Source organism: Podarcis pityusensis (assembly GCF_964106645.2).
Source record: "Podarcis pityusensis genome assembly, chromosome: 3".
NCBI lineage: Eukaryota > Metazoa > Chordata > Lepidosauria > Squamata > Lacertidae > Podarcis > Podarcis pityusensis.
In genome coordinates, this window is record NC_138026.1 from 13327545 (window position 1) to 13349438 (window position 21894).

At 45.1% G+C, this 21894-nt stretch overlaps 1 protein-coding gene and 2 long non-coding RNA genes across 4 annotated transcripts; 1 reads left to right on the forward strand and 2 right to left on the reverse strand.

Annotated features, from left to right (window-relative positions):
* Nucleotides 1-2339: 2339 nt before the first annotated feature.
* LOC308473779 lies at nt 2340-5708 on the reverse strand. The gene is made up of 3 exons (XR_013984311.1): nt 5587-5708; nt 4920-5058; nt 2340-2670 (listed from the first exon to the last, which is right to left on the reverse strand). It is a non-coding gene; the product is annotated as an uncharacterized lncRNA (long non-coding RNA).
* A 280-nt stretch (nt 5709-5988) lies between these two features.
* Nucleotides 5989-9282, reverse strand: LOC308473756. Its single transcript, XR_013984288.1, has 3 exons — nt 9161-9282; nt 8141-8278; nt 5989-6395 (listed from the first exon to the last, which is right to left on the reverse strand). It is a non-coding gene; the product is annotated as an uncharacterized lncRNA (long non-coding RNA).
* A 392-nt stretch (nt 9283-9674) lies between these two features.
* Nucleotides 9675-20063, forward strand: LOC308473622 (uncharacterized protein). 2 transcript variants are annotated; one of them, XM_080999416.1, is made up of 6 exons: nt 9675-9812; nt 10595-10770; nt 13243-13318; nt 14883-15002; nt 17975-18086; nt 19867-20063. In XM_080999416.1, the coding sequence occupies exons 2-6, from the start codon at nt 10766-10768 to the stop codon at nt 19887-19889; spliced, it is 336 nt and encodes a 111-aa protein (XP_080855542.1). In that variant the 5' UTR covers nt 9675-9812; nt 10595-10765; the 3' UTR covers nt 19890-20063. The 2 variants fall into 2 exon arrangements, with proteins under 2 accessions (XP_080855542.1, XP_080855541.1); XM_080999415.1 differs by lacking the exon at nt 17975-18086 and adding an exon at nt 18139-18216.
* Nucleotides 20064-21894: the final 1831 nt, after the last annotated feature.

Consider the following 21894-nt stretch of genomic DNA (forward strand, 5'->3'; position numbering starts at 1 on the left):
TGTGAAATGTATAAACTTGAAAAGTATAAAGAAGAAGATAGAGGTGCCACTTAATTTCTCCCAATGCCCCAATGCCGTGTTGTTTTGGGGCATTATGGGAAATTCAAAGACTAGGTAGACCCAGTTCCCCAGTGCTGTTAGAAGTATGGGGCCTGGATTTTACTCCCGAGGAGGCTTAGAGCAGGCGTCAGCGGTGGTCCCTTGTGGTAGGGAGTCTTTTGAACTGTCATTTCTATCAAGCATCTATCAGAGAGGTTCTGTGGCGAAGCCTTAATCCGAGCAATTTCATTTCCATGCATAATCCTCGCTTCCAGAAGAGCTCCCGCTGATGTCAGTCACAGGATCCAGTGATGACAGGCAGACTTTCATGGCATGGGGGAAATAATTTGCACCGTGGCCAAGGCATGTTGTGATGTGTAGGACAATTAAGTCAAGCAGGAGCCAAGAGTCCTGGAAGCAATTCTATATGGCCTCATCCTACTGCAATCAAATTCTTCCTTTATTACTCAGCTGGCTTCTGAGGAAATTTCATGGACAAACATTATAGCTGGTTTTTTGGCGGCAAAGATAAAATATATAGATGTTTTCTTGGCTATGCGCAAGCTTTGGAACATGAATCCCACTTCTTCCTTTTACCTACATTCGTGTACTATAAAAAGTATTAGGAAATCTGGACTTTCCGTAGGGTAGAGATGGGAAATGTAGTGCCTTCCAGATGTTGTTGGATTCCAGAGGTCAGGGGTGATGGGAATTGTAGTCCAGGGCCACAGGTTCTCTACCCCGGCAAAGAGGGACGTGCTGTTGGTTGGCATCCGTCTGTCTTGGGAGACAACGGAAGAATGTGCCTTTGGGGGTGAAGTCAAACTGTTGGATGGTTTGTGTCCACAGAGGCTAATACAGAAGAGGCATGTTGTCAGGAACATGGCCACCCAGAGTGCAGGGGATGAGCTAGACTCAGAGATTGAACTAAGTGAACGAGGGTCTGACTCTGCAGATGAGAACTGGCTGACAGAATTGAGAGAAAGCAGCCAGACACCCCCCCCCCCTTTCTGGAGAAGACTCTATTAGCTCTCAAGCAGAGGGAGAGTTGGAAGGCAGCCAGAACGTTGCTAGGCAACCAGCAGATAAGCAGAGGTCTGAGTCTGGGTCGAGTCAGAGTGGGGAGGAGGAAGGTGGTCAACCTCTTTCTCCCCGTTCTAGGCGTTTGGATAAAATCAGAAGGCGACGGAAGGGCAAGAGGGGAAAGGCAGGAGTCTGGCGTCCTTCCTGCTGCGGGAGGGGTGAACCTTCAGACTGACCAACAAACATAAATGCAAGCAGGCGAGAAGCTGGGCTCTGGATGTGTCTTTTGTAAACAAACATCATAATATTGCAGGAGAGTCATTACTTCTTACCAGGGCTTGATTGCCTTCATGAGATCATCACACAAGTTTTGTTGCAGCTGGGGCAGATGAAAGCGGCTGTGCTGCTACAGGTGCACCATGACATTTCTTCTCTCTGTGCTCCTCCCAGCGGTCATTCCTCCTCTGCAAGGTCCATGTATCTATGTGCCTTCAGGAAGCCATGCTCTCTCTGCCTCACTGCATGGGAAATCCAAGCTCACCCTTGTCAACATGGGGACACAAACTTTGAGCCACCGTGGATTCATTTGAAAATGACACCTGGATGAAATTCTCCTCACTTTCAGGTATGATGGAGAAGGGATGGGGGCCCTCAGAATCAGGTCCTGGAGAGCCTTTGGGAAGATACCTTGGTAGTCACAGGCTCATTTGAACGAACCAGCCTAAACTTCCATGCAGGGAACATTTCCATAAGTAGTTACGTTGTGCATTGCGTAAGTATTTCCTTATGCTTCACCTTTGATCACAGAGATCTTTGGATGGAGCATTTTTTGGTGGTCCCCCACACCTCTGAGATCTGGTCAACCTTTACCAGGGTCCGAAACTTCAGTGTGGTAGGTCCTTCCCTGCGGAACTCCTTGCCAATAGATGTCCAGCAGGAATCATTCTTGCTTTCTTTTAGACCAGTGCTGGCCAAACTTGGCCCTCCAGCTGTTTTTGGACTACAACTCCCATCATCCCTAGCTAACAGGACCAGTGGCCAGGGATGATGGGAATTGTAGTCCCAAAACAGCTGGAGGGCCAAGTTTGGGCACCACTGTTTTAGACGTATTTGAAAACTGTACTGTAACCAGATCCCCCCCCCCCAAAAAAAACCCAACCAGTCTTGATTGATTTTCATAGATATATATTGTTTTTATGTTGTACACCACCTTTTTAAAATGAAAGTGTGGTTTATAAACATTTAAATAAAATGAATAAATTACTAGGTTGCTTTAATTCAATGAAAAGATCAAAGAGGCAGACATCCTTTTTTCCTTGCCAGTCCTGCTTGCTAGAGGGTAGCCCCGTTGAGTTCTATGAGACTTATTTCCAAGTCTGTATGCTTAAGACTGTTATTCAAACACACACACGGCCTGGTCTGCAAGAATTGCAGGCTAGAATTATGCAACTCAACAGAAGGAGCTGGCACCTTATAAAGGGAAGGAGGCAGGAAGTGTAGCTGGCAGATCGGTCCCTCCACTTCTCCTTCGATGCTATTTTGTGCTCTTTTAATTCCTTGCGCAGCAAAGAGGAAACTCCAAAGGAACGTTTTTTGCTTGTTGCTTCCCTTTGAAGAACAAAACCATGCCTTTATTTACTTATTCCCTGTTTTTCGTGACAGGGTTTTTACACAGTTGGGGGAGACATTGGCGGTCTGTCCACAGGGCTCTGCGAGCAACTTCACAACGTAAGAAATGTGAAGTGGAAAATCTTCCCCTCGAAAAGATGAGGAATTATAGGATTAAAAAAAAAAAGGCAAACAGTAAAACTTCAAACGTTAAAAGCTTCTGGAATGAGAATGGGTTTAAGCTTAGCCTCTCGTGAGCACCGGGAGAAGAGGCACAGCCTGGCACAGCTTAATGGAAGGCTGCCTCAGCCTGTGCCAAATCTCCCGATGCCCATCTCTTGGTCCCTCACTCTGGCGTGACCAGCGCAGGTGAGCAAAATCAGGGCTTTTGGGATTGGGAACAGAAGCCAGGGCGGCTTCTGTCACTTTGTGATGTCCCAACGAAACTGGGACACCTGAGGGGTCTGCTCTGTGTGTTTTTAATGTGCATTAAACATATGATGCATACACAGCACTACATTGGTACCTCGGGTTAAGTCCTTAATTCGTTCCGGAGGTCCGTTCTTAACCTGAGGTACCACTTTAGCTAATGGGGTCTCCTGCTGCTGCCACGCTGCGGCGGCACGATTTCTGTTCTCATCCTGAAGCAAAGTTCTTAACCCAAGGTACTATTTCTGGGTTAGCAGAGTCTGTAACCTGAAGCGTCTGTAATCTGAAACGTCTGTAACCTGAGGTACCACTGTACTTCTTCCTTAGCTCTGCATTCCCATGTCTCTCTTGTCACACAGTTCTTCAGCATCCATTTCCTGCTCTGCGCTCAGGGGATCTGAGTTATGCGTGCAATGCTTATATATGCTTCCATTGAAATGTTAAATGTTTCGATGAGTTTTGTGGCCCCCTCCTAAAGGTAAGGGTAAAGGGACCCCTGACCGTTAGGTCCAGTCACGGACGACTCTGGGTTGCTGCGATCATCTCGCTTTACTGGCCGAGGGAGCTGCCATACAGCTTCCGGGTCATGTGGCCAGCATGACTAAGCCGCTTCTGGCGAACCAGAGCAGCGCACGGAAACGCCATTTACCTTCCTGCCGGAGCAGTACCTATTTATCTACTTGTGCTTTGACATGCTTTCGAACTGCTAGGTTGGCAGGAGCAGGGACCGAGCAACGGGAGCTCACCCCATCGCGGGGATTTGAACCGCCGACCTTCTGATTGGCAAGCCCTCTTAGTGATGGCTTTATTAGAGCCACTGGGATGTGGCTGGGCAGACTGTTTGCATAGCAAAGGGAAGCACTACTTGAAAAGGACTTTTCCAGTATAACCCACTTTCCTTCACATAGCCCAGTATGGGAAAATATTTAATCATGTAAAGCAAGTTATTGTTTTCTAAAAAATTATTTTCAACTTTTTCAAAATGGACATGCTTGCGTGTTGAGAGAGACCAGAGGCAACAGTGGGCAGAGAAACTAATGTAAATGTTACTTTTGTACAGTAGGTTGTTTCTACAAACACACGCAAACACACACTTCTATCCAGGGAAACAAGAGGCACGATCAGAGTTCAAGGATGCATTTCAGGCCAGCCAAAATGCTCACGGAAAAGGTGTTGCCAGTGTTATCTGTGGAGATGAGGTGTGGCTGAAAAGGAAGTGGGCCTGAGGAGAGACCAGAGGGCCAGAAAGAGTGTTCTGGGGGGACACAATTCACTCCTGAGGTTTTACACTCTTTTACACTCAACCTAGAGGCTAATGAGATGATTTTCCATCATAAAGCCATTGACAAGTTTCATCACCTGTCATACCAGTCCCTCCAAGTGTCTCTATTTTCCGGGGAAAGTCCCAGATTTACAGAAGCCATCCCAGTTTCTGATCTGATTCCGGAATGTCCCGTTTTTCCTTAGGATATCCCTATTTTCATTGGAGAAATGTTGGAGGCAGTAGAGTTATGCAACCCCCAAGCCAAGGAGATAAGTAACTATATAGACTTTATAAGACATCTGAAGTCTTCTAAACTATAGAAGACTATACAGTCCTGTATAGTTTTGCTATGTTTTTATATATGTTGGAAGCTGCCCAGTCAGATGGGTGGAGTAGTAGTAGTAGTAGTAGTAGTAGTAGTAGTAGTAATAGTAGTAGTAATAATAATAATAATAATAATAATAATAATAATAATAATAATGGAATAGGACATCCCTATTTTCATCAGGGAAATGTTGGAGGGTACAGGAATAAATGGATACCTTCTTGACAGTACCTTCTTGCCTTCGTGAAGAAAGTTCCCCATGAAGGTGTCTGAAGAAGCCTCTAGTTGTTAACGCAGGAAAACACGAGAGAATTTTTGACTGAAGTAAAACAACCGCCGCCAGCACCCCCACACTGTTCCTTCCTCATTTCTAGAACAAAAATATCCAGGATTAAATAAGAATATGTTTTCCAGGCTAAGTAGATCTTGCTTGCATCTTGTGGTATAAACAAGGAACAGAATATAATTTCCCGCCTTCGCTCCCTTGGCTCCTTCCATTGCCCCAGGGCTGAATAGCCTGGCAGTGCTCCCCCCCCTTTTTTTTTTTTGCCTTGGCTCATGTGCTTTCTGGCTCCTTCCCTTCAGGGTCCAGCAGAATAAGAGCCCTCACAAGCTCTGCAGCTGTTCCTTTCCTTCTCCTGATAATGCCTTCCCCTAACAGGATCTGTCAGCACGGTGGGAACGTATCCCCTTTCTCTCACCTGTGCCCACATGCCCACAGATGCACCATATTTTGAGGCTTGAAGAACATGTGCCTTTCTTTCAGGCCATGTATTTTCTTCTCCTCCTTCTCCTCCATACAATGAACTTTCTTAATCCTGAAAGGGCACCGTCCTCCTAAGGCGAATCCACGGCTGATTTGCCGGTTCAAAATTAGGGAAATAACTTAATGTCTCACACTGAATGCAAGTGATCCCTAGAAAACATCAGGTTGCCATATATTCTCTTTTTAAAGGACTCTTCCTCTTTTCCATGGGTATGTAAAAAGAGAGTTTTCATAATGATCCATAGTTTTCTGAAAAGACTCTACGACCTGAAAAAAAGAGGCAATGCATGTACTTTTGTAACCCAATAAAATCTTTATTTTTTAAAAAATATATCTCTGCTGCACAAAACATAACATTGACCCCTAAAAAGGTAAAGGTACCCCTGACCGTTAGGTGCAGTCGTGGACAACTCTGGGGTTGCGGCGCTCGTCTTGCTTTATTGGCTGAGGGGGCCAGCGTTTGTCCACAGACAGCTTCCGGGTCATGTGGCCAGCATGACTAAGCCGCTTCTGGTAAACCAGCACACAGAAACGCCGTTTACCTTCCCACTGGAGTGGTACCTATTTATCTACTTGCACTTGATGTGCTTTTGAACTGCTAGCTGCAATCACACAAGGAGGAAAAAATGGTGCTATAATGTATTAGTAGGGGGTAGATGGGATTGGTGAAAGTGTGGCTGCATATGCAGTTAGCTTATGCTTCCAAAATGTTAAGATGGAAGAGCGAAAAGACCAAGGGACGTGGAAACAGATTTAAAAGTGGTACTTTTGTCAAATATAGAACATGGAGAACATTTGGCTCGGCCCTAACCTGGAGTTATCCAACCTAGGTTTTTGCTTTATTTGTCTCTCCTCACATGCGCTTGGCTGGTTAGTCCAATAAACCCCTGAAATGCATTTTACATCTTCCAGTTTTCTCTGGCAGAATCAGAATCCCTGCTCTGTGCACAAATCAAACATCGAAAAAATGTGAGTTTTGTTTCCCCTGTTTTGTTCTCCCCTCCCTGCTCCACCCACAATTTGTTATTGAAATGAGGAAAAGAGGTTCCCCATGCGAATGAAATATTCATTTAATTTAAGCATTGCTTTTGGAGTGGGCACAGAGAGAAACCACAACCTCCTCCTCATTTCCTGAACTCTATACTTAATATTAACATTATTATTATCATTGTTGTTATTATTTCACTGTATTTATAAAACAGCCTTCCACAGAGCCCAGGGCAATATGCAACAAAGGATAAACAAAACAAAAAAAATTGCACTGATGTTGAAAACAAATGCAAAACTCAGATTATTCACAATATAATGAAGATCCTCTCAATCACACTGAACATGCTAGTTTGGCGTAATCGCAGAAAGAAAATCTTAGCACGAGGAGCATATATAAAACTTAGCAGTTATGGCATAGAAAGTGGTGGCTTTCAGAAGGTCATAGGTTCCATTTCAAACACCTCAAGGTACCATTGAGAATAGGCTGGCCTCATAACCTACTTTACAACTGAGAAGAAATGCCATTTGTGGCAGCAAAACCGCATGCCTTCATCTGTCCCAGCTGCAGCAAAACATGTCTCTCCTGTATCGGTCTCTACAGCCATGACAGGCAACCTTCCAACAGTTTTGACTTCACCCCCAAGAGGTGCACTCCTCCATTGTCTCCCCCCTAGACAGATAGATGCCAACAACTGAGGACAGAAGGAGTCTCCGATTTGAGGAGTCCAAGTTGAAAGATAGATAACCAGATGTAGGAAGAGAACAGCAGGGCAAGGTAGGCCTGAAGTTGTCCATCAGTCAAAACCTGGACAGCATCCTGACCCTTCCAGGGAGGAGGAAGAGGGAGACAGTATAGATTTACAACAAGGATTTGAGGGAGGTAGCAGTTCAGAGGCAGATGAGGAGGAAAGCTGGGAAATCATGTGCAAGCCGGGACAACACCCGGCTGACATGTTGTCATTAGAAAGGATTCCAGACCCTCCTTCTTCCAGAGCCTGGCGAGCCTTAAAAGTAGGAGAGCAAAGAGCTCAAAGACAGAGGGTACCTAGCAGCACCCATGGAAGTGATGAATGAGGAAGTGGGAGAGATGGGGGGTGGAGATTCACTTGGGACAACACGATTATCCAAAAAGCTGGGTTCTATAGCCTCTCTCTGTAAAGATTAAAATAACAAAAGACGGTAAGAAACTTTCCTATGTCTCTATACTTTCCTGGGCAACCAGCTGGGAGCAGCTGACAAGATAGTAAAGGTAAACGGTAAAGGGACCCCTGGCCATTAGGTCCAGTTGTGGCTGACTTTGGGGTTGCGGCGCTCATCTCGCTTTATTGGCCGAGGGAGCCGGTGTACAGCTTCCAGGTCATGTGGCCAGCATGACTAAGCTGCTTCTGGCAAAACCAGAGCAGCACACGGAAACGCCATTTACCTTCCCGCCAGAGCGGGAAGGTATTTATCTACTTGCACTTTGATGTGCTTTCGAACTGCAAGGTTGGCAGGAGCAGAGACCGAGCAACGGGAACTCACCCCGTCGCGGGGATTCGAACTGCTGACGTTCTGATCGGCAGGCCCTAGGCTCTTGTGGTTTAACCCACAGTGCTACCCCTGTCCCCAGTTGACAGCCTACTGATGCTCAACTAGGTACATGTGCAGAAGAACTTTCACATGACGCCACCTGCTACTGTATATACATTACTAGAACCTGCTAAAGATCCAGAGCTCAATGGAATGCAGATGTCTTCTTGTCGCTTAGGTTATATCTGCAGGCATTGTGTGCTGAGAAACAGAGGGAGAATCTGCGACGATCTGCCGAAAGCCCTACAGCATAACCATAGGGAAGCTAAGGAAACAATGCAACATTTAGGATTCAGAGCATAACATTAGGAGCATTAGACCCCTTCACTTTCCCTCCCTCCGAAATGATATAAATGACTTTCACCTGTACAAGTGAGCCCGGAATAAAATACCAGTGTCCTTTTGCCATGTGTGTATTTTTGTTATTGTGGGTTAATGTGGGAACCTGCAGATAATTAGCACAAAGGGCTATGCAAAGTGTTACATTTGTTTTAAGTGTTTGTTTTGGCTTCCCCTAACAGGCTGGTGTCCAAATCTTGTGCTCAGGCCCCACCTTGGTTAAATTTGTTCTGCTACACAGAACAAACTTTTAAAGCCACATATAACCAGGGTACATGCTGCAGCTGTGTTCGGGCTACTGCCTTACTGTCAACAAATACATCAGCACAGGCGATCTTTGGGGTAGATTGTTTTTAGCAGGACCCCAGCTTCACAGCAGGCACCGTTGCCTTGCTTTTTCCTTAGCTTTTTTGTACAATCGAGAGGAAGTGAGGCCAATCTGTCTCTGCTGGAAACAATGCAATGGGTGGCTTCCTCCTACTTCCTGCCTCTTGTGGTTGGCTCATCAAACCCAGGATCTCAGTCATATATATCCCCTGGTCCTTTGGTTTTCCCCTCTTTTCTTTTTTAAATTTTATTTATAATTTTCAGGTTTATATATTCCACTAATTTCACAATCATTTTAACATTTCAAAACTTGACTTTCTCCCCCCTCATTCTGCAGTTCCTTAAATTTATTTTTAATATCTTCTGCATATCCAAATTAACTTAATTTGCCCGTTGATTCATCTACTTTAAATACATACTCTTATAAAACTGCAGCTTATTACAATAATCCTGCCAATGTTCTTATCTGTTTACAATTTACCTGTTAATATCCAATAAACCATTTCCATTCTTTTATAAAAAGTTTGTGATCTTGGTTTCTTATTCTTCTGGTAAATTTCCATTTTGGGGCAAGTAGCATTCTTGCCGCTATAGTCGCATACATGAATAAATTTCTATACAGTTCGGGTAGTTCTGTCCCTATAATTCCCAAATAATGTTCCTATAATGCCCTGTATTATTGTTCATGATTCACATTATTATCAGCACCAGAATGAGATCATAAAGGCCAATCTCTCTCCTTCAGGTGGACAACATCAGCACGAGGACACAATGAGAAGTCTCTCTCCTTCATTGGCCACTATCAACATGAGGTCACAATGGCCAGTCTCTCTCTCTCCTTCAGGGAGGCAGCATCCTCATGAGGTCACAGTGGCCAGGAGAGGGTCAGAAAAAAACAGATCACAGCAAGCTGTGTGTGCAGATGGTAGATGTAGGTGTTGCCTGGCACCCCAAATTCAATGGTGAGCCTTCAAAGTCCAGTAGCTGTTGCAGGCTGAAGGCCGAGTAGAGAGAAGAGATGGACTAGGCAGCAACTGATGGGCAAACCAGCAGTAGAACAGCCGAGAGGAGACTACAGAAGAAGAGAGGAAAGATAGGAGGAAGCACCCAGCATTTGGAGAGGAAGAGAGAAGGTAATTAGGAGAGGAGTAGCAATGCTTACCTGTACTTGTCCCCGTGACAGTCACCCGGAGTCATAGGGCAACCCATGAACCTATAGTTCTGTCCCTATAATTCCCCAAAGAGAAGCTTCTGGGTCGTCCCCCCCCCCCCATGTTATTTTAAACAACCTTTTCCATTCATTATATATCATTTCCCCTTTTGTTTTGTTTTTAAAATAAAATATTTCAATTTAAAATAATACAGTGGTACCTCGGGTTAAGAACTTGATTCGTTCTGGAGATCTGTTCTTAACCTGAAACTGTTCTTAACTTGAAGCACTACTTTAGCTGATGGGGCCTCCCACCGCCGCTGCGCTGCCGCTGTGCGATTTCTGTTCTCATCCTGAAGCAAAGTTCTTGACCCAAGGTACTATTTCTGGGTTAGCGGAGTCTGTAACCTGAAGCGTCTGTAACCTGAGGTACCACTGTATGGGATTGCATTTCACAATTTTACTGATAGCAAACCCCTTGAAATGAATAGATCCAAGATAGTCATGCCCATTCATTCCAATAGTTCTAATATGACTAAAATTGGATGAACCCCATCCTAAGGGCCTGATCCTGTGATTGGCTGCTGCACTTGGATAATAGCATACCCTGTTAAGGTGTTGTGACCTGGTCCACAGTGGCCCTGTTTTCCCCACTGAGGTGGCTGTAGCACTTCAAGCAAAAGAGAGATAATCATAATGCATTTTCATTTCCTAGCCTTCTCTGTGGCATCTTAGTTCTCCATGGTGTCTTCTTCTTTTCTCCAGGAAGCATTTGGTCATGTTAGATTTACCAGCACCACTGTCTGAAGGAGTCCAAGCCAGACTGCAGGGCTGCCACCTCAGTGGAAAACGGCAAAGAGGACTGTGATGTCACAGAGACTGAAAAGGTTATTGTGACGTCAGCTTTCACGCACCAAAGTCTACTTGGCCAGCTGTATGAGGTGGGTCAATCAACTGGGTCAGAATATTGAATCCTGAGTACAGAGAGAAGGGGAAATTTTATTTATTTTTACAATGTGAGCCCAAAAAGATCGAGCTTGGCTGTCAATGTGCTTTAGCATCATGCCAGACACAAATTGTAGAATCATAGAATTGGAAGGGACCCTGAGACTCACCTTGCCGAAACCCCTGCAATGCAGGAATCGCAACAGACAGTCCCCCATCCAATTTGAAACCATACCAAACTCTGCTTAGCTTTATTATTATTGTTATTATTATTATTATTATTATTATTATTATTTGGGTGGCACTGTGGTCTAAACCACTCAGCCTCTTGGGCTTGCCGATTGGAAGGTTGGCGGTTCAAATCCCCACAACAGGTTGAGCTCCCGTTGCTCTGTCCCAGCTCCTGCCAACCTAGCAGTTCGAAAGCATACCAGTGCAAGTAGATAAAGAGGTACCACTGCGGCGGGAAGGTGAATGACATTTCTGTGGGCTCTGGTTTCTGTCACGGTACTCTGATGCGCCAGAAGCGGATTAGTCATGCTGGCCACATGACCCAGCAAGCTGTCTGTGGACAAACACTGGCTCCCTCTGCCTGAAAGCGAGATGAGCACTGCAACCCCATAGTCGCCTTTGACTGGACTTAACCATCCAGGGATCTTCTACCTTTCTTATTCTTATTCTTATTCCTAGCTGTGCAAAGGATTTGTTGCCTTTTTAAGCTACTTCCCAGCCTGAATATAACTGCCGCTGGTCTGATACAGATTGAGGGATTAGAAAAGGGATGCAGGAACCTCTTGGGTCATCGCTCCCATCATCCTTGACCATTAGCCATGCTGTCTGGAGCTGGTGACAGTATCTAGAGGGCATCTGGTTCCCTATTCCTGTATTAGAGCCTTCAGTTCTTAAGAATGGAGTATGCTAATTCAAGGTGCATGGGGTGGTGGCTTTGGAATACTCCCCAGTGCTTTCTTAAAAAAATAAAAGTCTCCCTGCCCCCACAAAAAACCCGGCACATTGGGGAGAAAGGTTCTATCCCATTCCCTTTTGTGCTTATTTTATTATTTTATTTTAAAAAACCCACACATGGGAACATTTAAAAATATGACCCTCCCCTGCAGCCTGAAGCTACACAGGCTGCAACTCTATTCTGCTTCCTCTGTAGATGAGGCATATGCCATTATTTTACATTAGGTTCGCTGTCCACTCATCTTTGGTCGGCTTTTCTGGAAAACATCTTCAAATACATGATCGTTCCTCCCCCCACCCCGTCCCATGGGTGCAATAAAGTTTCAGTGATAAGCATTTTACTTTACTGGAGACGTTTTAATTGCTATGCATTTAAACTGCTGTCACATTAGGAGTTAAAGATCTTAATTTCAAGGAAAGAACACCCTCCCCTTTAAAATGTTCCTAATATAAAGCGGTACATTTCAGCCTCTACTCCCCCTTTACCAGATTCAAACTGGATGGAAGAATATTTTATAATAGACTGAGAAGGCAATATAAAATTAACTAAAGCTGGAGCTGGTGCCTTAAAAATATTTGGCAGGATTCCCTGGAAAGCCACATTTGAACATTTTTTAATATATATTACAAGGCAGACAAGAATAATTATCTTCTCTTGAAGTACTCCGAGTGAGAGAAGCGTATTGTTAATGCCTTTTGAAAGAAAACAACGCAGGCTGCCAAAGAAGCATGTTATGGAATCTGCTTCTCCCCTCCCCTCCGTCTTTACCAGTTTGATGGATTCATGTTAGTGTTGAAGAATACAACAAAAGCAAAATGCCTCTTTCTGCTGTACACAGACAAACACGGACACATTAAGTGGATGTGACTTGCCAGAAGCCAAGGCAGGGTTTGCTCAATGAAAATGTCAATGCACTTTTTTAAAAAAAGAAAATTTGGCCCAGTACCACCAAGCTCTATCTAGGGCACACTAACATAGAATATCACCCCATAGATTTCGACAGAAAGGAAGGCAAGATTTGTGGCCATGTGGTCAGTGCTGCTGACAGGACCCATCTCCAGCAAACCTCACAAAGTATAATCCCATAATCGCTGTTTTGCCATATCCTTGCTGCGTGGTTACTTAATACACAGAGCCAAACGCTTTCCACTCCTTCCGTTGATTTTGGCTGGGGGAAATGGAACTGGACAACATCGGGGTGGAGCAAACTTTATTACATTTTCATCCCTCTCACTGCCCCCAAAGAGTGTCACAGCCTTCTCCAACAAAATGCCCTGCTAATGTTTTTAGATTATGATTCCCATTCTCTTTGGCTGTTGGCCGTTCTGGCTGGGACTGGTTGAGATTGTATGGAAAGACCCCAAATATATTTTCTTAGCAATTACATGTTTTATCTTTTGATTAATAATTTTCTCTCTCCTCCTTTGAGAATTTCGGTTCCTCGCTTTGCATCTTTCCATTTGCACTGCTAACATTTTGCAACACATCTCTCCTTTTCCAGCTCAGTAAGGAGAAGTGGTTGTATTCCCTTGAACCCAACCCAGAAAGCTTTTTATCCACCAAGGACATCAGCTGAAGTGAGTGAACTGACATTCAGATAGCCATGCAGCTGGTGATTTGGCAAAGATGCTGTAAGGCCATTTGTGATAATCTGAAAGTGCTATCAGTCTCCATGGACAAGTCTACAACAGAGTTAAGAATATTAATTATTGGCCTCTGGCTGCATGAACAACAAAAGATTTACTAGCTTGAGGCAAAGGACAAGATGCCCCCCACATCCCACATATGTAGGTCTTGAGTGGTCTTGCAGTAGGGATGCGGGTGGTGCTGTGGTTTAAACCACTGAGCCTCTTGGGCTTGCTGATTCGAAAATCGGCGGTTCGAATCCCTGTGATGGGGTAAGCTCCCATTGCTCCGTCCCAGCTCCTGCCAACTTAGCAGTTCAAAAGCACACCAGTGCAAGTAGATAAATAGGTACTGCTGTGGCGGGAAGGTGAACGGCGTTTCCATGTGCTCTGGTTTCTGTGTCAGTGTCCCGTTGCACCAGAAGAGGTTTAGTCCTGCTGGCCACGTGACGCAGAAAAGCTGTCTGTGGACAAAAGCCGGCTCCCTTGGCTTGAAAGCATGATGAGCGCTGCAACCCCACAGTCACCTTTGACTGGACTTAACCGTCTAGGGGTCCTTTACCTTTTCTTTTTTTTTTTTTACCTGCAGTAGAGTCTTGTTTCAACACTGGAAATGGGACAGTGTCGTTTGTCTTACCAAAGATGAGCAGGATAGTTTGGGTTTGTGCAAAGGCTTAGCACAAACTGTCTGTCCCCCCGACACCACAGCAACCGAAGCCCCAGCATCTACCGGACAAGATGGCAGCTTCATACTGCCTGATAACAGGGCTGGGTGTATGATGACATTTACATGGCTCTCTTGTTTTGATGGCCTGCAACTCTTTGGTTGGTAGCCATAGAAGCATTCAACCTCTGGCTTACTGTTCAAGGTAAAGGTAAAGGGACCCCTGACAATTAAGTCCAGTCGCGAACGACTCTGGGGTCGCATGACTTAGCCGCTTCTGGCGAAACCAGAGCAGCGCACGGAAACATCTTTACCTTCCCGCCGGAGTGGTACCTACTTATCTACTTGCACTTTGACATGCTTTTGAACTGCTAGGTTGGCAGGAGCAGGGATCGAGCAACAGGAGCTCACCCCCGTCATGGGGATTCGAACCGCCGACCATTCGATTGGCAAGCCCAAGCGGCATAGTGGTTTAGCCCACAGCGCCACCTGCGTCCCTGTTTACTGTTCAAGTGCCTGCCAAAAATGCCCTGCTTCAGGATTACAACCAGCCTCTACGAACTACTGTCCCGTACAGCGGGACGTCAGAATGAGCTTGGAGGGCCTCCCATTTCTTTACATTAATCTTACTAGAAAGATTATAGCTTCCTATTATTTTGTTAACATATAGAAATTACTTAAAATATATATTTTTAAAAAAGAACAAGAAGGAAAAGGGTGGACATACTTCTCCTTTGCTACTGCTATTAATACAACTGTTACTGCTAATAAACAGTGACAATTACTTGGAAGCTTTGCTGGGCTCTCCACGATTCCCTTAATTTTCCCTGACTGATGTTCTTTACCCCTCAGAAAACAGAACATGTTTTGGAGGAATGTTCTTGGAAGCGGCAGGGAAGTGGATGGCAAGCAGGCAAATACGACAGGCAAAAGATGCAGAATTCTTTCCTGAGGAATCCTTCCAGACTTGAGGTTTAATAAGTGGACAGGGGTGGCTTGAGGTGTTCTGTGCCTGAGACAAAATGTCCTGCTGACCCCCTGCCTGTGATGGTTGTGTGTGAGGGATCAGGGAAAAGCCCTTGCAAAGCCTCACCCCTAGACAGAGGGTGGGGCAACTCTGCCAGGGCTTCCAGAACACCTTCCTGTCATCAAACTCGGTGAGAGGAAGGTGCTCTGCAGAGCTTTGATGCTGGTCTCTCGCCACCTCTTTGGTTGCTTCCCCAGTGGTTGAGGAAGTTAGTGGGGCAGGCAGGGTGCCCATGGGAGGCGGCTGCCTCTTGTGACTACAGTGCTTTGAAAAAGGCAGTCAGGTCATGTATCCCAGCAGTGACCAGAGGAGGAATGACTGCTGGGATGAGCGCAGAGAGAAGAAAAACTGTGGTGGATCTGCAGTAACACACTGGGACAACTTCACTTGCCCAATCTGCAACAAAATATGTCTATCCCATATTGGCCTCTACAGCCCCAGCAGCCATTGCAACTCCCCAATGGTTTGGCTTCACCCCCAAAGACGCAGTCCTCCCTCGTCTCCTGAGACGGATGCTAACAAACAACATTGTTAATATTATCATTTTTATTACTATTATGATTTCTTAGATTTCATGCCCACTCTTCACCATGGGGTCCCCAGTAGCAACGTATGTATGTATGTATGTATGTATGTATGTACTGATGCAAAATTAGATGCAAGCGCTTTCATTTAAATAGCAATGCAATATTTCTCACCATAGCAAGGAAGACCAGGTGGTCTATGAGACTACCAAGTCTGCGAGCCAGATGCTTGTTCATGAACAACTTCAAGGCTCCTCCTGCTCCCCCTTCTTTTATCTTCAAGCTGAACTTGAACTGGACTGTCCTTCAAAGAGCAGATGCTCTTCTGCAAAGTCAGAGACACTGGAGAATTGTGCTTTTGGATGTGAGGGGTTGTTGGGTAGGCTTTATGAGGCTGCTTCAGGGAGAACCAGAAAATAATCTGAGGGCCTTAAAAACATGCTTCTCTTATGCTTGTGATGTTGCTATGCACTATGTTGGTCCCCATATTCGGGGCCGGGGAGGACCAATTGGCTTTGTCTGGGTTTTTTGCCTAGGGCCATAGTACTCCTCAAGGTGGCACTCCTGTGGGGATGATCCTATTTGAGGTATGTCATAGGTGTGTCATATGGGAAACACTGGCTTGAAAGCGCTCCAATTGGAGAACAGCCTTTACCAAAGGTATCCTGAGCTTTGAAGAACTCAGGAGGGGAGAAACGTGCTAAGAGGAAGGCACACTTGGCAAACCTTCACCATGATCAACTCCTACCTGGAAACCTATGTCCCCACTGTGGAAGGATGTGTGGATCCAGAATTGGCTTCCACAGTCACTTACGGACTCACTGTTAAAACTGTGTTTACGGAAAACAATCTTACTTGGCTACGAGTAATCACCAAAGAAGAAGATGCCATAGGTCCTCCTTGCCTCAGGGGCAACCCCCTGTGGAAATACTTCCAGGTGGTGGGCTAGTTGTTAATTTGTTCCTCATCTGCCTAGGAATACATGTGTGCTGATTTGAGTAAAGGGAGAAACTTGTGGTTTTCATTATAGGCTGTAAACATTCACAGCAGAAGGCCTTGAAGGACAATCTCCTCATATTCACTTAGCCTATAGAAATATTAAGTACTGGAATATGGTGAGGCTAAATTTATAAGACCAAGCCATATGGGGGTGCCTAGGGCCTAAGTCAATATTGTCACTTAGCCTATAGAAATATTAAGTACAGTGGTACCTCAGGTTAAGTACTTAATTTGTTCTGGAGGTCTGTACTTAACCTGAAACTGTTCTTAAGCTGAAGCACCACTTTAGCTAATGGGGCCTCCTCCTGCTGCTGCACTGCCGGAGCACAATTTCTGTTCTCATCCTGAAGCAAAGTTCTTAACATGAGGTAATATTTCTGGATTAGCGGAGTCTGTAACCTGAAGCGTATGTAACCAGAGATACCACTGTAATGGAATACGCTGAGGCTAAATTTATAAGACCAAGCCATATGGGGTTGCCTAGGACCTAAGTCAATATTGCTCAACCTTGAGTGCCCAGATGTGGCTCAACCTGCATTTCCATAATCTCTTATCGGTTTAGATAATGGTCAGGAACGATGGGAATTATAGTACAACATCTGGAGGCCCAAGGCTGAGGAATGCTGGCCTAGGAATAAACCCATGCATGTATACACACAGCTCCAGGCTGCATCTAGGTGCTTGTCTGAATGCAGCCAAGTTGACACAGTCCAATTTGCCCCTCTTCAAAACAAAGGCAGTGCTAACCACCGTAATTTCAGTTGTGGAGCAGAAGGGAATACTCCCCACCTCACTTGATAGAACTCGATCCCTTCTCGTGGTACAGCAAATAGGCTTAAGCCACCCAGTCTCTTAGTGTAACTCGTCTTCTTAAGATGTGTGGAAGAATAGGAAGCTGCCTTTAAAAGGTGTGTGGACGCACTTCCGGCTTGTAAACCAGAGGTGCCCCTGCCAGTCTGCAGCACATGAGCTCCAGAGCTGTGGTGGTGCCATTCGGTCGGCTACTGTGAGGGGTGGAGGAAAAGGCGGGAGGGAGAATCATGTCATTTATTTTTATTTTTAAAGACAAATCAGGCTGGAAAAGCAGGGCGTCCTGAAATATAAACTAGATGAAAACAAGCTACAATGAAATTGAAAGGGGGAGGGGAGGAAACCCTACATCGGCGTGTCATTTTACAGTCAATGGAAAATTAGGACCAGATGAAGCTTCAGAGGCCCTGGGCATTTAATTTGCTGAAGCTGGTCAGTCCTTTGTGAGATCAGAATTGCTCTGTGTTTCCTTGGTGTAAGCAATACTGTGTTTGTTTGTACATGAGCATAATCTGGAGGGGGGGGGGAGAGAACAAGCAAAAAGAATCAGATTGTTTTGGTATTCTTATTTGCATAAACATCAGATCCAAGAAGGAAGGATTTGCCTGCAATTCGCGATGCCAAGAGACTTTGGGAAGCAAAACAGCATGTTAAAGAAGCATTACATTTCTTCCCCAAGCCCAGTTTTCTATGCAGGCAAGTGCATTTGACACAAGAAATACTTTGTTTGCGTGCATTTGTTTTGCAGGATCCCACTGTATTTTTGTGTTATGTCCATCGCTTCCATTCAACGAGGTCATGGTTCCCTGGGCAAGCTCCCAAACAGGTATTTTGCACAGCATTTGCTATCCTGAGAACCTCAACTTCTTTTCCAAAGCGAATTAGGTTTCTGGTCCTCATGTTTCCTTGCAGATGATTTTGTCCTCAGGAGGGCAGCATTAATTGGCACCCACCACGTAGAACTACAAGAATGCAGATTTAATGAATATTTCTTTCAGCAGATAGAGAGAAGCATGGTTAATTTTGTTCCCTTGTACCGGTATTTGACAGACACACAATGCCATTCTGATGGATGTTGCCACATGGCTTCCACACTAGGTTCAGTATATGTGGTGATTGTCAGTGTGTTGCTTCTCTGCTGGACCAAGAGGATGTGAACACAAGGCGATCTCTTTCATCAGGTTTTTAAAAAGCAGGCAGAAGAGAAGCATGTTAAGACAGGGGTTAGTAACCTGGTCCGGTCCCCCCCAGATGTTCCATGGCAATCACTGGTTTGCTGGCTGGGGCAGTGTTAGAAACTGAGATATGAAAGCCAGGAGCTAAATGGCACCTTAAACCTAGGTTGTGGGCGCAACAACAGAATGTTTTTTCATAACTAGACTAGGCTTGTTTTTTCATAACTAGAATACAAAGTTGAAAATGCATGAACTGCAGCTAAAATATTGTGGTCATTTTTCACGTGATCTAGTCCTTCCCCTGCCCACCCCCCTAATATTCTTAAGAGGGTCTCTTCTCCAATCTTCAGAGAGTAACCGGAAGTGGGGGGAAGAAAAGGGCCCTCCTTTCCTTCTGCTCTGCAATTTTAATCTGAAATCTTAGGTGCAGTACTGCGCCCAGAGCTCAGAAACTGCTTGCGCTAATGAAATTCGCTGTCACAAAATGCACCTAGAACAATGGGAGTTTCGAACACCGGGCTGGGGCTTTTGGGAGCTGGAGCCCAGCAACTTCTGAAACAGCAGGTTCTCTGTTGCTGATGCAAGACCAGATCCTTGTGCTATTTCTTGGGAAAGACAGGATAACTTCCATGAGCTATTCCTGTCTGCATCACTCAAAACATGGCCTATGGGTGAATTAGGAATATACGCAATGACTCCAACCAGTCCTTCGATTCTAGGATCTTAGCGTTTGCAGGTCTGTTGGCGAATTGGCTGCATGTGTGTTTGTCATTCAGTATTTCCGATCAACAGATCATTCTTTAATTGGATCTCATAATCATAATAAAAAGAGTAAAGCCTCCTTGGTCTTTTTGTACAAGCTTCATATGTAGCTTTCGAAAGAAAGCTCTTTTCCTTGAACTGTATTCTGGGTAAGACGAATGCGGTTCCTCGAAAGGAAAACAAAAAGAGTTTGGCAAAGCGAAGTTGCCCAAAATCTCCAGGAGACTGTGCTCCATTAGATGATTAGAAAATCTGCGATGATCACACACATAGATCTGAGGGTTTGAAGGCACACAGCTGCAGTTTCACAATGTTGGCTATATTTGCCATCTGTCTGTAAGCAAGCAAACTCTTGGCTCCGGAGTTTGCTGAGTCTTTATTCCTCCTCCTTCTCATCACCTCTGCGCTGGGTTCTCCGAGAGGATTATTTGAACATTAAAAGAAAATAAGCCTTCCTCCTGTCCTGAAGTGTGCAACATAAATAATGGGCAGATTATTAATGCAGAGACAATATTTCTGTATGGCTCTTTCCTTAAAAGATCAGAACTCGCAGCGAGCCTGAAAACCGGCAGAGATGCAGGGAAAACCAATGTAATCTTGTCATCCGATATCGTGAAAAGGAGAAGGAGAAGCAGAAAAGAAGGTTGATTTTTAAAAGAAAAGGAAAACTTGGCTGGCTAATATGGTACTTTTGGAAGCTTGTTAAACTTCCAGAAATATGCGATGATTAATCATATACTCCCTGTTTCGTCTCCTGTATTTGCCTATGGGTCGCAGGAATGTGTGCTGATTTGGGTAAAAAGAGAAACTTGTGGTTTTCATTACAGGCTGTAAACATTCACAGCAGAAGGCCTTGTGGGGGATGATCTCCTCCTCCTATTCACTTAGCCTATAGAAATATTAAGTACTGGAATATGATGAGGCTAAATTTATAAGACTATATGGGGGTGCCTCTAGGCCAATGTTGCTCAATCTTGAGTGCCCAGATGTGGCTCAGCTTGCATTTCCATAATCTCTGTTTGGTTTAGATAATGGTCAGGAATGATGGGAGTTGTAGTACAAAGTCAGGAGGCCCAAGGTTGAGGAACACTGGCCTGGACAAAAGGGAGAGTGCAGTGCTGAAGGCATGCAATGATGGGAGAGGCTGTGGCACGTGCAGTCAGGCACATGCTGAGCATGTCAAAAGATATCTTCAGTTTAAAAAGCCTTCTATATAAGGTGATGAGAAACATCTCAGAGAGAATGCAAATCTGCCATTCAAGCTTAAACAATACTGGTCTATATGGAGTAATGGTCTTGGTCAATATATGTTGCATGTGGCAGTGGCTGGTGGGAGCATTGGATTGGCTCTGCTACTGCACCTACATCATCATCAGCAGCAGCATCACTTTATACCCTGCTATCCACTCTGGGCAGCTTACAGCGTATATTAAAACACAAGAAAACATCAAATATTAAACACTTCCTGAGTTTTCCCACTGCCTTGTCCCTCCCCTACTTGGTAACTGGTGGCAATACATAGCTTCACACTTAGCCCATCTAATTGTACGTAACAATAATTGAAGTCTCAACTAGATCATCCATGACAGATGGCCATCCAATCTCTGCTTGAAAACCTTTAAGGAAGGAGAGTCCACCACCTCCTGAGGGAGACCGTTCAACTGCTGAACAGCTTACTGTCAGAAAGTTCTTCTCGATGTTTAGTCGGAATCTCCTTTCTTGTAGCTTGAAGCCATTGGTACAAGTCCAACACTCTGGAGCAGGAGAAAACAAGCTTGCTCCATCTTCCATGAAATAGCCTTTGAGATATTTGAAAATGGCTATCATATCTCCTCTCAGTCTCCTCTTTTCGAGGCTAAACATACCCAGCTCCTTCAACCATTCCTCATAAGGCTTGGTTTCCAGACCTTTGATAGTTGTGATGGCCTGGGACTCAGGCTCGGACTCGGAGCCAGAGGAGTCTCAGTCCGCACCGGATCCTTTGCTTCAGGCGGCATCCAAACCTAGTCTGGCGCCTGATTCTGAAGAGTCCCAGTCTGCACAGGTTCCCCTGCAACAAGCACCAGCTGGGCCGAGTCAGGCGCCTGAGCCTGCCCTGGCTTCAGATGTGGGGATTACCTCGTATCCTTCAGCTGGGCAATCACTTACAGCTGCTCCACTACCAGTTGGATCAGGAGAGGCTGAGGCGGCCTCTGGGTCTAGTAACCCACCGACATCTCCCAAGCTGCAGAGACTGAGGTCTGAGATAAAAGAAATCCTTCCAGTAGCACCTTTAAGACCAACTAAGTTAGTTCTTGGTATGAGCTTTCGTGTGCAAGCACACTTCTTCAGATACACACTGAAGTGTATCTGAAGAAGTGTGCTTGCACACGAAAGCTCATACCAAGAACTAACTTAGTTGGTCTTAAAGGTGCTACTGGAAGGATTTTTTTTATTTTGACTATGGCAGACCAACACGGCTACCTATCTGTAACTGAGGTCTGAGAGAAGGAGAGACCTGAGTACTCACAGGAGGAGTGCTCGCCTTCGGGCAAGACAGGGAGGTGAGCCACCGGGGGATCAGGACC